The sequence below is a fragment of the Scophthalmus maximus genome, chromosome 5, assembly GCF_022379125.1.
Source record: "Scophthalmus maximus strain ysfricsl-2021 chromosome 5, ASM2237912v1, whole genome shotgun sequence".
NCBI lineage: Eukaryota > Metazoa > Chordata > Actinopteri > Pleuronectiformes > Scophthalmidae > Scophthalmus > Scophthalmus maximus.
This window is the reverse complement of record NC_061519.1, coordinates 22,421,099-22,435,068: the sequence shown is the minus strand read 5'-3', so window position 1 is coordinate 22,435,068 and position 13,970 is coordinate 22,421,099. Positions and strand designations below refer to the sequence as shown.

Here is a 13,970-nt window from a genome sequence, read left to right as displayed (position 1 = left end):
TTCTGTTTTTTAAATGACACTGGGCATAAAATCATTTCATTTCTATATGTTTGATTTCAATATTTCAGTGCATCATTTAAATCCAGATTAAAATCAATCAATATCTATATTAACTAGAACATCTGTATTAGCTAGAATGGCTTTTAAAGATATAGAGGTATAAACTGATTGTAACTGCACACAGTCTACGTTTTTTGCTCTCCGTGTGGGTGTAATAATATCTATCTGCGACGTTGTACATCACTCACGATGTCAGCTCTGGTGTCTAAGTGAAAGAAGAGTGACAGTTCCTTACCTTGGGTTTCGGCTTGGCCAATTCTGCGGGTGAGAGACGGACACAGTGAGGGCAATACAACACGACTTCCTGACACACAACCTCAACTGTCATCCTCGCCTGGCCCTCATAATGCGTCAGAGTGTGTAAAGAACACAGCACTTTGCCTGTCAAAGGCCAGAGCTGCCTCTCGCTGTCCACGTATGCGGGAACTACGGCATCTGCAAAATATCTCTAATGATATAAATTATAGTTTTGAACTTTTGTAAAGAAAATAAAAAGTCAGATCACACATCATGTGTGATTTGCCATTTTTCTAACACAGAGTTGAGATTTTCTTCGTGAGGGATATAACGGTATGTACAACTGTAAACGTGAGCCTTAGGGTGGCAAGTTAAGCAAAGCTCAAGGGGTCAAAAAAGGCTGATTTATACACACAGAGTGAATATCATGGAAAGGAGGGAAGTGGTTTTCAAGATAACATGTGTTGGGCCAAAACAAAACCTCACCTGTTCTGCCACACACTCCCAGTCGACCCAAACACTCCTTATGAGCCCCCAGACCACATTTCATACAGAGATAGCCCTGGTTAAAGATGCCCCTGGAAACAGTAAAGCACAGCATATATTTCATGTACAGCAGCCTCCTAAAGAGAAATACCTTGACATTTTGGATTTTCTGGCGTCCGTCACACTCTCAAGATAAGATAGATGACACAGGAAATGTCCTTCAGCTTTTCCGGAACCATAAAACTGATACTGTCCGGCGAAAACTGCCTGTACAACGTCGCGCTCGCTCTTTATTTAAGTTATGACCAGTGCTAATGAGCCTTTTCTCATCGTCATTTTCCTTTTTGTAAGATCATCATCACATTTTGTCATCCTGTAACAACATGCATTGCTACAGTTTTTTATTTGCACCCCGTCTCAGATGTGGGATTGAGTCCAACCTAGCAACATTTAAACTCTACTGGGACTTCAATTCTACATAATTATCCAAAATAGAGGAGGCTACGACGCCGGAAAATCACAGTACCTGAGCAGGAGGTGACAGAAGCAACAGGAAGTGATCCTTTCGAACGTGTGCATCTTGAACTGGTGGGAGTTGTGGTTGGCTTTTTCTGGTCGGATATTTGATCTGACACATAGAATAAGAAAAAAAACAAGGATTAAAAGACTAAGCGTCATTATCATTATTGCTAAATGAATTGAGATTCACCCACAATCCTACATATTAACCTCATGTTGGAAGAAAAGTCAGGGGATGGGATTCATCCTCTGGGGACCATGGATGCCAGTACAATATGTCTTGGCAATCCAGCAAATAGTTTTTGACAGATTTCAGTCTGGACCAAAATGGGGGACCAATCGATCGAGGTTTTTACATTTATTTATGTGTGTCACAGTAATGGGAACAGATTAATTTCAAGTTTAATCAATCTGTAAAACATTCTTAATCACTACATGAATCATCAAATTATTTTTGCCGTGGCAGTTTATTTGGTTTATTTCCTCCACCTGACTGAAATAAAAAGCAATTTCGCCGCACAGCACATGTGTATGTGTGAAAGGGAGGGGACCTGAATCGGCGCAGACAAATACAATTTTGAGCAGCGAGTGTTCAAACCTGAGTGTGTGTGTGTGTGTGTGGGGGGGGGGGGGGGGGGGGGGAGGACATGCATAGCAGAAAAACACAGCCTTCGTGGAACATGAGCAAACACGACTGACACAAAAAACATCTTCTTTTTTTGGTATTGAACACACCATCCAGAAGCCACTTAAACTGAGTGCTCCCATAAGTGAGTCCTTCATCAGCAACACGTATCCTCCTTACAGGTACAATTTTCACATTCTGACTGGGCCCGTTCTGGTGTCATTACCCAATGCACAGTGGCACACTGCTGTTTTCAGACACAAACCCCCGTATCGGTGGGAAAACACAGTTTCTAAGCTGAGGTGAGAATGGTTTTCTCTTTTCAAAATTTTGGGAAATTACACAGGAGGTTTTCAGCGCGTGTCCACGGGCCGAGCGGTCAAAGACGTGCGCTTCCTCGTACAGTACTCGGGTAAAGAATAACAATGTGCATTGTTTCCCCACACGCTGCGTTGTCTTGCGACGATAAGATACTAAGTGAAAAGGCTATATTGCGGGCAGTCAGTGAGCAGAGCGGGGATATTGTTATCATGCATATCCACTCCAAAGACAAAAGCATTTTTCAGTCAATCAGAGAGTAATGTCAAAACAACGCTGTATTCTCCAAGATCAACATACCAAAGGAGGATATCTGCCTGCAAAAACCTCCCACAGTCACAAAATAATACAAAAGACTGACCTCGGCAAAGCACTGATTCGAGTGTGTGTGTGCGTGTGTTTGCGTGTGTGAGCATGTGTGTGTGTGTGTGTGTGTGTGTGTGTGTGTGTGCGAGTGTGTGTGTGTGTGTGTGCGCGTGTGCTTTGTGTGCGTGTGTGCGTGTGTGTGTGTGTGTGTGTGTGTGAGTGTGTGTGCGTGCGTGTGTGTTTGTGAGTGTGTGCGTGTGTATGTGTGGGTGTGTGCACGTTATCGTGCTGTTGTCAGCAGTGTGTGCTTGATCACAGCTAAGACCTGATCAAACAGTGCACATGTCAGGAGTCAACACCTCTCTCGGCCTTGGAATAACACGCATGCAAACAAAGACAAATAAACAATACACACACACACACACACACACACAAACACACACACACACACACGAGTACACGGTGTGTGTTGGGGTTTTTTTTCCCCCTTTGATAGACACAATGGTCTTCTGTGTTGAGCACAAAGTGCCCGGACTGTGGTGTTGGTGTCTCTGTGTGCTTACACGGCCATTTCGAACTGATCCAGCCACTTCTTCTTCAGCTCTCGGGTCTTAAAAAAGAGCTCAAAGCCTGTGTACCCCTGCTGGTGAGTCACGTAGAACCCATAGCACCACTGTGGAGGTGAAGAAGAGGACAGCGATTAGGACAAATTTATGTTTTCATCATGCAAGTGCCGGCAACATTTGCATATCTATAAATACCATGGCTAAATTTATACCGTGACGATTGCCTCGTGGAATGTACGCTTCCAATGATGGGTGGCACAGTTAAAAGTTAAAGGCGAGTCAAAAGTGAAGTATGCTTTTCAAATCTTCATTGTCGTAAATATGCACAAAAAAAACACGGAGGATTGTTGTGGTGTATTTGTAAGCTTAGGTGTCAACAGTGCATCATCCACTGTAACTGGCACTGGCACTGGCACTGGCTAGAATAGAATAGAATAGAAAAGTCAAGATTCAATATTTTTTTTTCAGCCTTGGAAAGAACAAATGAGCTTTAAATTATGCAGTGCAATGAAAAATACTCCTCTATTCCCACAGAATATTACTATTCCCCATTCACACAGCTAATGCTAACGGAGCATTACAACATTTTGAGAAACACACTTATTCAACGTCTTGCAGAGGAAAAGATCGATAACACCCTCGTGCCTCGAAGGCAAATTTAAAGCTGCAGCCAGTGGCTGCTCAGCATAGCTTAACATGAAGACTGAGGACAGGGTTACCGGGGCAACCGCACATTGATGACTACACACCAGGAAATCACTGCACATGGCCAATAGTCTGGCACTTTACACCTTATTTGCTTTTTCTACAAATTAAACAAAAAAAGATATAAAGTGTTATATATATATATATAAAGCTTGAGAGGTGCCGCTAAACAGATGTTTGCAACGTTCGGACGGCTAACGCTTCCACATTGTTTGCAGGGCTTGGTGCTAAGCTAACTAAGCGCTGGCTATAGCTTTGTATATAGCATAAATTATCTTTTCCTCTGACTCTCATTCACATGTCAAAACTTCTCCTTTATGCTGATGATATTTAGCAATATTAGCCGGCTAGTGGCTTAAATCCTTCAGTTCGTTTTTTTAAGAAAATGACTCCCGTGCATAACAATATTTGTTTTAATTTGTTTGGTGTGGCATGAGATGATCACAAAATGTGGTTCTGTTGTTGGCCTGGTTTGAGGTTCCCATTATCCCTGTTATCTCCTCTTCTGCCCCCTTTCTTAATGCGTCCACCATATTGTCAAACAAAAGTATTATGTTCAGGCCAGCGAAGACAGGAAATGATGATTTCATCAGACACATTCTGTCAGACATGAATCAGATGCACGCCTATCAGTGGTGTCATCGGCTCTCACTGGCTTTTAGTTTTTCCGTTGTGGTGCCAAGACCGGCCAGACTGTGTTGGATCCTGGATCTTGTCAATGTCAAGAGAGCTGCAGCACCGGAGGTTCAACCAGAATTCGGCCCAAAGAGGACTTAAGCTTAGATGACAGCGAGGCAGAGTCTGCTTATCTGCCTCAGAGGAACCAAAGTTCAGAAGAGAGCTCAAAAGTCCTACATTAAGGAACTTTACCAATACTTCTAAGGCATAAAAAACTGCCAGACCTCAACTACAGCAGTCAGATTTCCGAACGGCATCAACATTTATTATATGAAAAATCAGGGCGTAAAGTAAAACTCCCGCTTGCTTGTTTCCTCTTCAGCAACACTTTCAGATGTGGCAGCTATCCATGAAAAGCCATGGTTTTCAACCGCCGGCCACCAAGAAGCGCCACTGCGGCACTTACAGGTTAAATGCCTTGCCCATGGGCAGGATTGGCCAGCCCAGAAAAAGCCCCGAGTGCTTTGGAGCTCAGCTGAAGCGTTAAATCATTGATGACTGTGTGGGTGCTCAGTGGCGCCACATTCACACACACTGAAGTTTTCATTTAGCAGAAAATGATATATAGCTTTAAGCAGCCTTGGAGGACTGCACACATTCATCACCTCATATTAGCATCTCTTTCCTGCGGGGTCTGTGTGTGTGTGTGTGTGTGTGTGTGTGTGTGTGTGTGTGTTTGTGTGTGTAGGTACACACTGTATCTGTATGTCTGTGAATCTTTGCCTTTTTCTGTGTTCTTTTCTTTTCCTGTCGGGCCGCAAATTATTTCGCATACATGTCTGTGTCCTCTATTTTTATTTTTTTGCAGCACATGATTGATGGAGCTTTTTGTTGGGAGGTGGATGGGATAAAAATAAGGGGTAATGACACATCCAAACATGCCCTGCAAAACTACACTGCTTATGTCATTATATGTTTCGTGCAATATTGTTAATTTAGAAAATCATGTTGGACACAACCATGAAAAATGACAAACACACACGCAGAGAGAAAGGCACCGAGCCCGTGACCCGGCGTCACACGATACCAATCTGCAATGGAACTATCAAAACGCCGAAAAAAAAACCCAAACACACATACATCATGACAACAGTGTAAATGAGGATGATAATAGAGTCTCTATGATAAAAACAACACAACCGCAATATTCTGGCAAGCTGTCAGTTTCACATTTGCAATCGGCACCAGAGTGAGAAGAAACCATCTGTGTGCATACATCAACAAGACATCAACAAGTCCCCGCCACTACAATGCGGCCTGCAAACGCTCCCACGGGGCGAGAGAATGGCGCGCTGTAAGTAATTGTGTGAGGTGTCAAAAGGGAGCCGAGCAGCTTTTCTAAATCAGGATTTTCCAGTAAGGAGAAAAACCCTGCTGACCTTGCACCAGCAAACCAGAGGGTATAATTCTGGATTGCTATTATCGCGGCGGATACAGATGGAGATCCAATATTCAAGCAAGTATTAACATCTACTGTGTGTGTTTTCCTGCCGACTGACCTTTTTGCCCTCTCTGTCGGAGGTGGGGTTGTCCGTGATTTTGAAGTAGTTGAGGTCGAGTATGTCCTTCATCTCGTAGTTGTCTCCTCGTCTCTTGCACACGATGACAGCCACATCAAATAAAAAGATGTGTCTGTACAAAAAGAAGAGAAGAGTTACATATTCTGTATATATTCTGTTGAGATTGTCTATATTATTCCTATTTTTGTTGTATGCCCATGTATTTATATTGCATATTTACGTATTAATTACTTTGATTGACGTTTCTATTCTCATTTTCTTCTTGCTGCAATAGGGGAAATGTCCCCATGGTGGAACTAACAAAGGTTAATCTTACTTTATCTTATTTTTTATCTTCTTATCCAAATCTTATAATTTTGTAGAATGATATTATTATTGTGTAATCAAAAGGGCTCTGAGATTTCATTGATTGATGCTTCTCATGACTGAACATTTACCCTTTATTTGATCCCAATCATGATATACATAGTAGTAGTGATTTAATAGCAATGATACGCGTTTAAGCATTATTTTCCTACTCTTTTTACAGCGGTGATATTCTTTAGTATTTAGTACAGTATATATTTCTCACTGTTGATCCTTATATATCTTTAAGGACGGTAATATTGAAGTAGAACAACCTGTCTTGTCTCCTCTTGTCAACACTGGAGATCATGCGCACCTCGCCGTCTCCTTTCGGCCGACCAAAGGTGACTAGTGGCTGATTCTGAAAGCAAAGCAAAGGTGGATTCAAAGAACGTTTTACAGTGTCCGTCTCCTTTCGTCTCAAGCCTGATGTGCCACATGTTTGGTCACGTCAGCTTCTTGACGCAGAGACTCTATCAGACATTCTCGCACGTATTAGCCGTTTGAATTGTCTTTCATTGAAATTCAATTTGTTTTTGAGTTTGGGTTTTTATCCATCCATGATTTCAAGTGCTTCTTAATGGTTTCTTCTTTTGTCCGATATCGATCCGTCAGCTCTTTCGCAGGCAGTCCCTCAGCTACACCTACAGTAGACGTAACCCAAACACCAGACATATCTACCAGAGCCTGTTTACATATCAGTTCCTCGAGCGGATGCCGGTTCCCTGTAAAACGGCATGTTAGTTTTGACACCATCTCCTGTTGTATGTTGTTATCGCCAGTGACAGTCCCTTAAGTCGCCCATCTCGTTCAATCAGGACGAGGGGAAGATCTTTATGGCCTGACAAGCTCTCATGCTCTCTTACCCGTGATACCTCTGCTGCCGGTTGTGCTTTCTGCTACTGGTTCTACTGAATGATTTTGGCCTCCACCACGCTCACCTCATGCCGTTATCATTTTTGTAACCAAACTTAGTGGTGTTATCACTTGCATTATGTACAATATTTCGGATATGGCCCTGAGGGCATGTTTATCGCATTAAACACACTTTCCGATGTGTTTCTGCCAGAAATACAAAGGAAGTTCAATTTGATACTCTAATTTCAGCGATAATTAATTTAAAAGTGCTGCGGTAAGTAACTTTAGTTGTAATTGCTGATTAATTCACAGTTTCTACAATGTAGTAATTAAATAATGATCTTCCATAAAATGTTAAAACATTGTGAAAAGCAGTCTAAAACATGACGGAGGAAGGCAAGAATTGCAGCTGGGAATGTTTAGCTCATTTTCTTTAAAACAATAATCAAATGATTTATCATTAAAAATAGTTACAAAATATATTTTCAATGATCTAACTAATTTACAAATCAACTACTTGCTTCATTTCATGTCATTGGGGTTTCCTTAAGTTATAAGTTAAGTTATAATCCTTTAGAATAAATCTCGACGAAAAAACGAACAAGATATTAAGAAGTCAATTAAATATGTTAATTCATAAGATAATGATGTTAACTTTCATCTGTATGAACCCTTTAAGTCTATAGTAAAGAGCAAGTGTACTGTATATCTATTGGACGTGTTGGAGTTGTGGGTTTTTTTTTGGGACAGGCTAATTCCCTATTCCAGGTTTAGGGTTCTCGCTGGGTTATGACGACTAAGTGCAAAAGCTGAGCATCTCCTAAGAGGAAACAACATTTCCTCCCAGTAACGCATCCTCACAAATCGTACACTAACAGCTTCCGATAGTTGTAGAAAAAGACTTCGGCTTTACCAAGTTTTCGATGGACCTCTGGTACTGGTCGATCTCCCTGAGAGTCTCGTTATCTCTCTTCACCTCGTTGACATACTGGGCCAGGTCCTGGGCAACCACACAGACACACAAATACACACACACACAGCTCATGTCAGTTTGGGTTCGTTCAGTAAGGAGAGAGTGAAAGATGTTCGGGGCAATTCCGGAGCATTGTCAATGTTTTGCCCAATTTCCCGACTTGGAACACAAATGTCGGAAGTTGCGCAGCAAAGCTTCAGATCGGAGCCGAGATCCTCGGTCGCCAGTCGCGATGTGTGAACTCGTCAGAGACGTGATCCGTCCTCTGAATGGATTTCTAGCAGGTTAAGTCGAATCGTCGACAGCTTCAGCCGATCAACTTGGCATACGCAATGGGCGACTGCTGATCGAAGGTCACCGGCTCCGATCTGAGGTTTTGTTGTCGGCGAGTGGAAGATCAGGCAAAGAAATCCAGTTGTGGGAGTTGGCATGAGCAAGATTACTCCTGTCTGACTCCATGCTATTAGAAAACAGTGGTTAGGACCAATCAGCGTCCCACAAGTGAGGACCTATCAGCCACAGACGTGTCTTCGGCGCGACGACGACGAGGAACGGGTTGTTCGCTGACAACAATGCCGGCTCTTATACCCTCAGTTTAGGAAGTTCCAAACAAATAATTCAGTTGTTTTTGGTTTTTTTACATGCGTGCTTATGTTGTGGCGTGTTCAGTGTGCCCCTGGGAGTGAAGCACCGCGCCGCTCAAGCGTTTTTGAAAAAAAATTCTCAAAAGTTGTACATCTCCTGCATTTCTCTTGCTACGTCCTCGGGGCATCCAGCACTCACTCACGTGATGGAAATGTAAAGGTTTTCTTGATCAATTCAAACCACTCCGGAGCTGTGAAACATGAATGATGCATGACTTTTGGGGGGGGGGGGGGGGGGGGGGGGGTTCCTTCTGATAAAAGTTGATGGTAGCAGAGACTTTGGCGAATTATCTGCTAAATCTGCCCGCTACTGGCAACAAGCTGAAATCACAGCGATTACACACCATTAACCATGAGCACTGCACTTACTTTCATGGCATCGAGAGCGATCTTCAAGTTGCTCTTGTCGGCAGAATCGTGGGTGTGTTTGACTAGTTCCTGTTGGAGGAGGACGGAGACGAAATGATGGACTGCGTTCAGAACTCTGTCTCACACACACACACACACACACACACACACGGCGATGCAGTTGCATGGACGAACACATTTAGCGCGAGTGGTTGGATTTGCGATTCGACAATGAAGCTGACTTTAAAGTAAATTGGGTCACAGACAGTTTCCATCATGTTGTTTTTTTCCTTTTTGTACTCATTATTCTTTTTAGTGTACTCTGATTTGACGGCAGTAAAACGGTTTCAGGCAAAGATTGACAAAGATTCTTTACGCAAAATATGATTTTAACACACTTCTGCTTTTCTTTGGGACTTCTCACTTTCTTTATTCCCATTTTATCTATTCACTTAGCTTTTGAGATAATTGTTGTATTACTTGCTGCTTCTGTGTTTTTCCCGCCACTTTTCTTTGTCACCAGCGATTCCCTGCACCACACAGCTGTTTCTAGTTTTCTGATCCCTCCATGCCAGTATTTATTGTCAGCTTTTTGTCACTTCATCTTGGTCAATTTGTCCGTTCCTGTCAATGTTTACCTGTGTATCTGCCCCGCTACCTATGTTTGGATCACCTGTGTGATCAGCCGCCTACTCGCCTTCAAGCCAAATACTGTTCATATATACGTGTTGTCGCTGCAGTAACAGCAACTGTACCAACAATAACAAAATAAAGGTGAACAGATGATTTCTCTCTCTCTGTTGGATAAACTTTTCGCAAAACTTTAAACAAATACAGATGTTACAGATGTTCTGACCTCATCACCCTGCCGACACCTACACGCGTGTCCGTTTGATTAATCAACACATGGCAGTGTACTTTTGGGAGAGTGAACCTGCACTGAGGAACCAATCTGCTGATGAAATCTGTCCAGAGTCTCCAGTGGAAGACCGGATTCATTACCGTCAAAACACCAGTCAGACAGCAAAGGACACGCACGCGCTCACACTCGTCCAGATTGAGTCACGTCACTGTAATTGCACGATCACATTACACGCGTCTCACCATTTTAGCACAGCGGCGCATAACTGCATCGTCATTTTTTTTGCGTTGCAGCTTACCTAGATTTATTGTTTTCTCTCAACAGATAATGCATTTTAATAACTCTGCTGCCGCCTCTGCATCTGCAGTGTAACGTGTGCTGAGCCTAGTAGAAAATGATATCATCAAGACTTGATCATGTACATTGTGGGCGTTTAATATCAAAGATAGGTGCGTCTAACCTTCATTATCTCCCTTCCTACTCAAATGTAGATATTATCTGTTCCTCCGTGTGTTGAACGCTGCAGCGCTGCCGTATCCACTCTCACTTAACTTCCGCTTCACCTCTCCCTCCTCTCTTTTTATTTCCTTTTTGCCCCCTTCCCCGAGTGTCTCCCCCGGGGGGAGGGGGTTGGCTGGGAACACTCAGGATCACCACCATTTACCATTTAGGCCATTACCCTCTACACCAGTTTAATACAACTCTCCGGTCACTGTCCCGATCTGCTCTGCCAGCTATACGCTGAACTCTGATTCATACTAACCAGGGGAGATTGTGTGACACGGATAACAGAGGGGACGGAATTTTGTGGATTTGCAAAAAAGCTGCATTCCAAAAACAGAATGTTTTGCTTTTCGAGTGATAATTTCTCACTGCACAGAACCACAAGACATTAATAAAAATTAGAATTAACTACCACATAAATATATCATCTAATGATATCATTATTAATTGTCCTGTCCAGTCCTGGAATCCTCTGTGGGCAAAATTCTGTGAAACTAAAATGTCTTGACTGAGACAAAGTGGCAAATTGAAATCATCAAGCTTTAATGCAATTTTTTTTCTTTTTGCAGAGGATCGCTTTAGACGTTGTGGAAAATGTGTGGAGCATGTCGCCATCAAGTGGACACACAGAAAACACCCTGCTGCATCAAAGATGTCAAAACCTCCCAGTAATCAGTCTCACGGGCCCAAAAAAAACAACGTAACGAAATAAAATAGAAAAAAAGAATCCCTGGAAGTCTGAGTCCCACCAACAGCAGGTAACCTCAAGGCAAATATGGATACTAATGTCTGCCTCAGCAAACTACTGCTGTGGTGTCATGGGGCCCAAAATGTGTCATTTGGTGTAATAATTCTGTTGTACTGTCCAAAGACAAGCTCACAGTTTGAGCAAATCTCCAGAATCACTTATCAGCCATGAACAGTTGGGGGCTCATCACCCTTGTGACCTACTGGCGTTTGATTAAAAGACAAAAAACACTCAGTCCTCCGTGAAACATAGTTCGATGCTCTTGAGTAGATAAGCTCTCTACCTGAAGAAGCAGATGGTACTTGAGGACTCTCTGCATCGGGACGACCAGCAGGTCCCTCAGAGTAAACTTCCCATTGTTGGCCCTTTTGGAGCACTCCTGGAACAAACAGACGCATTTGTGTCATGTTCTTTAATGAGCTCATTTCTGTTGACATTCTACTTTAGGGCCCAATATTGTCAAAACCTCTTAGAAAACTGCCGAGCCATGGCGTTGACCGAGGCCTAGTTTGTCATTTTCGTCATATTCAATTCTATTCTCAGAGCCCACGCAGAGCTCACAGCTTATGATACAACACTTTGTTTCTAACATTTACTTCAAAACCACTTCGCACTAACATATTATGCAATTTTGTATTTTTTCGGTTTCGTCAAACTGGATCGAACAAGACACACAATGGAAGAAAAGAACATCATACTGTGTGTGTAGTGCACAAAATAGACAGTAGGGGGCACTGCTGAACTAGCTGTGCGTCTCTGTGTGTGCGTGTGACAGCGTGCTCAGGTGTCTAACCTCCAGCTTCAGGCGAACGTCTTCTTTCTCTTTGCAAATTATGTCTAAAACAGCGATGGCGATCTCCACCCGACTGCAGTAGATCCCGTAAATGAGCAGTCTGCAATTCAGAGGGAAGGCAGCGAGGCCGCGTCAAAAGCGTTATACGGAGAGTTCAGACATGATGCGCCGCCCACACAAAATATTAGAAAGCGCCATGACGGTAAATATACATGCATGGAGTTCATGAATACCTCTCTTTGTAGCTGATGAAAATGTGGTAGAGATTTAAGGCGTTTTTGTTCAAGATGGAGTCCTGCACATCAACCATCAGACTCTTGTGAACTTTGACCAGGTCCTGCATTACATTGGGCGAAGAACCACCAGTATCGGATCAAAAACATTTTATTACAAGTTATGTGACCAAAAAAAAAGAAGAAAAAAAAAGGGAAAACTTGAGGGACTCACTGTAATGTTGAGGAAAACTTTGTCGATTTCAGCCGCAGAGAAGAGCATCCTCAGGGGATTCAAGAAATACTGGAGGAAAAAAAAGAAAAACTAATAAAGAAAAACCAAATAAGCTTCTCTTCTCACACCCTTTACCTGATTATTTAGCAGCAAACCATAACAACAAAATCACATCAGATGGCAGATACCAGGCTAGAAATACAGCAGTGTCCTGAACTGCCGATTAAAATATATCAATTCGTAACTTAGATCTGATTAAAATATTGGAATTTGGCATCACGAGCCATGTCACGATGTGTGATCTAAATGCAGAGGAGATTATCTAAGGAGGTTCAGTACCTTCTCGATGGACTCCAGCGTCTCTGTGTATTTCTCCTCCGTCTGTTTGATCTCGGAGAGGCAGCAGCTCCGCACATCCACCTCAGCCTGCTTCTGGAAAGACACACACCTTAGAAGGTTTTCCTTAAATATATGACTGTCTGAAGGAGAATCATGTGATGTGTTTCTTTAGGTTTAGCAGCAGGGAAGAAAGAAGAGTAAAGAAGGAAGTGGGATATTCAGTATATGAAGGAATCGTATCTTTTATGTGACATCTAGAGTAACTACTTATATATACAAATTGATGGTATATCATAAAAATATGACTAAGCAAGTCAATCGCATAAATAAATGCTCAACATCGGCTACACATTTACCAGCTGCACTTCACTCTGAACAGGGTCATTTTGCGTGGTGGGTACTTTCACTTTGGATACTTTAAGTTCATTTAAAAAATATATATTTTTAATGCAGGAGTTACACTAAATTTGTTTCGTTACCTGATATGTAATAAAGAGTCATTGTACCTATATATATCCCGATGCTGAGTTACAGAAGATGACTTAAAACAGGTGAGCAATTCAAGTGTGAAATGTTAGCAATATTCAGATATTGTGGGTCCAACATCATACCGTGTGTGTGTGTGTGTGTGTGTGTGTGTGTGTGTGTGTGTGCGAGTCTGACTCATAGTGGTACCAGTGGGGGATGCTCCTCAGTTCTCATGAGATCTTCATAGATCTCTCCACCTGCGTAGTCTTCCTCCAGCCCGTAGACCGCGGCGTACAAGTCGTCCTCGTCCTCAAGGACATTCTCACTACAACACACATGCGGATACACACATGAACATCAAAAAAATATATCAGTCACAACGGCACCTTGAATGGCTGTTTGCAGTGAGAAATGTACAAGTGTAAACAATATCAGCAGGAAAGCTTGCTATTCGTTCTGTGTGTGCCTACAAATTGATTTATATCCATTCAAAAATAATAGAGTCATATTATAATATATGAACAATCAAGACATGGCAGCTCTTTCTTTCACACTCATTAACTCCTCATTTATCACTAATCACTGCCTTTATTAGAGAAATACTACAAAAAGGAATAAGGC

General features: G+C 42.4%; 1 protein-coding gene across 3 annotated transcripts in view; it reads right to left on the bottom strand.

The window, feature by feature from the left end:
- The window catches only part of LOC118310373 (guanine nucleotide exchange factor VAV3-like), a 42,933-nt gene that overhangs the window by 17,887 nt on the left and 11,076 nt on the right, over positions 1-13,970 (bottom strand). For 2 of the 3 annotated variants that reach the window (XM_035633268.2, XM_035633270.2), the window contains exons 5-18: positions 13,557-13,674; positions 12,882-12,974; positions 12,543-12,611; positions 12,329-12,432; positions 12,096-12,195; positions 11,586-11,681; positions 9,210-9,278; positions 8,137-8,223; positions 6,641-6,726; positions 6,000-6,132; positions 3,115-3,224; positions 1,310-1,411; positions 784-875; positions 296-318 (exon numbers count right to left, since the gene is read on the bottom strand). In XM_035633268.2, coding sequence (XP_035489161.1) covers positions 296-318; positions 784-875; positions 1,310-1,411; positions 3,115-3,224; positions 6,000-6,132; positions 6,641-6,726; positions 8,137-8,223; positions 9,210-9,278; positions 11,586-11,681; positions 12,096-12,195; positions 12,329-12,432; positions 12,543-12,611; positions 12,882-12,974; positions 13,557-13,674 — 1,282 coding nt within the window. The remainder of the gene's footprint in view (positions 1-295; positions 319-783; positions 876-1,309; positions 1,412-3,114; positions 3,225-5,999; positions 6,133-6,640; positions 6,727-8,136; positions 8,224-9,209; positions 9,279-11,585; positions 11,682-12,095; positions 12,196-12,328; positions 12,433-12,542; positions 12,612-12,881; positions 12,975-13,556; positions 13,675-13,970) is intronic. The other variant, XM_035633269.2, reaches the window with a different exon arrangement.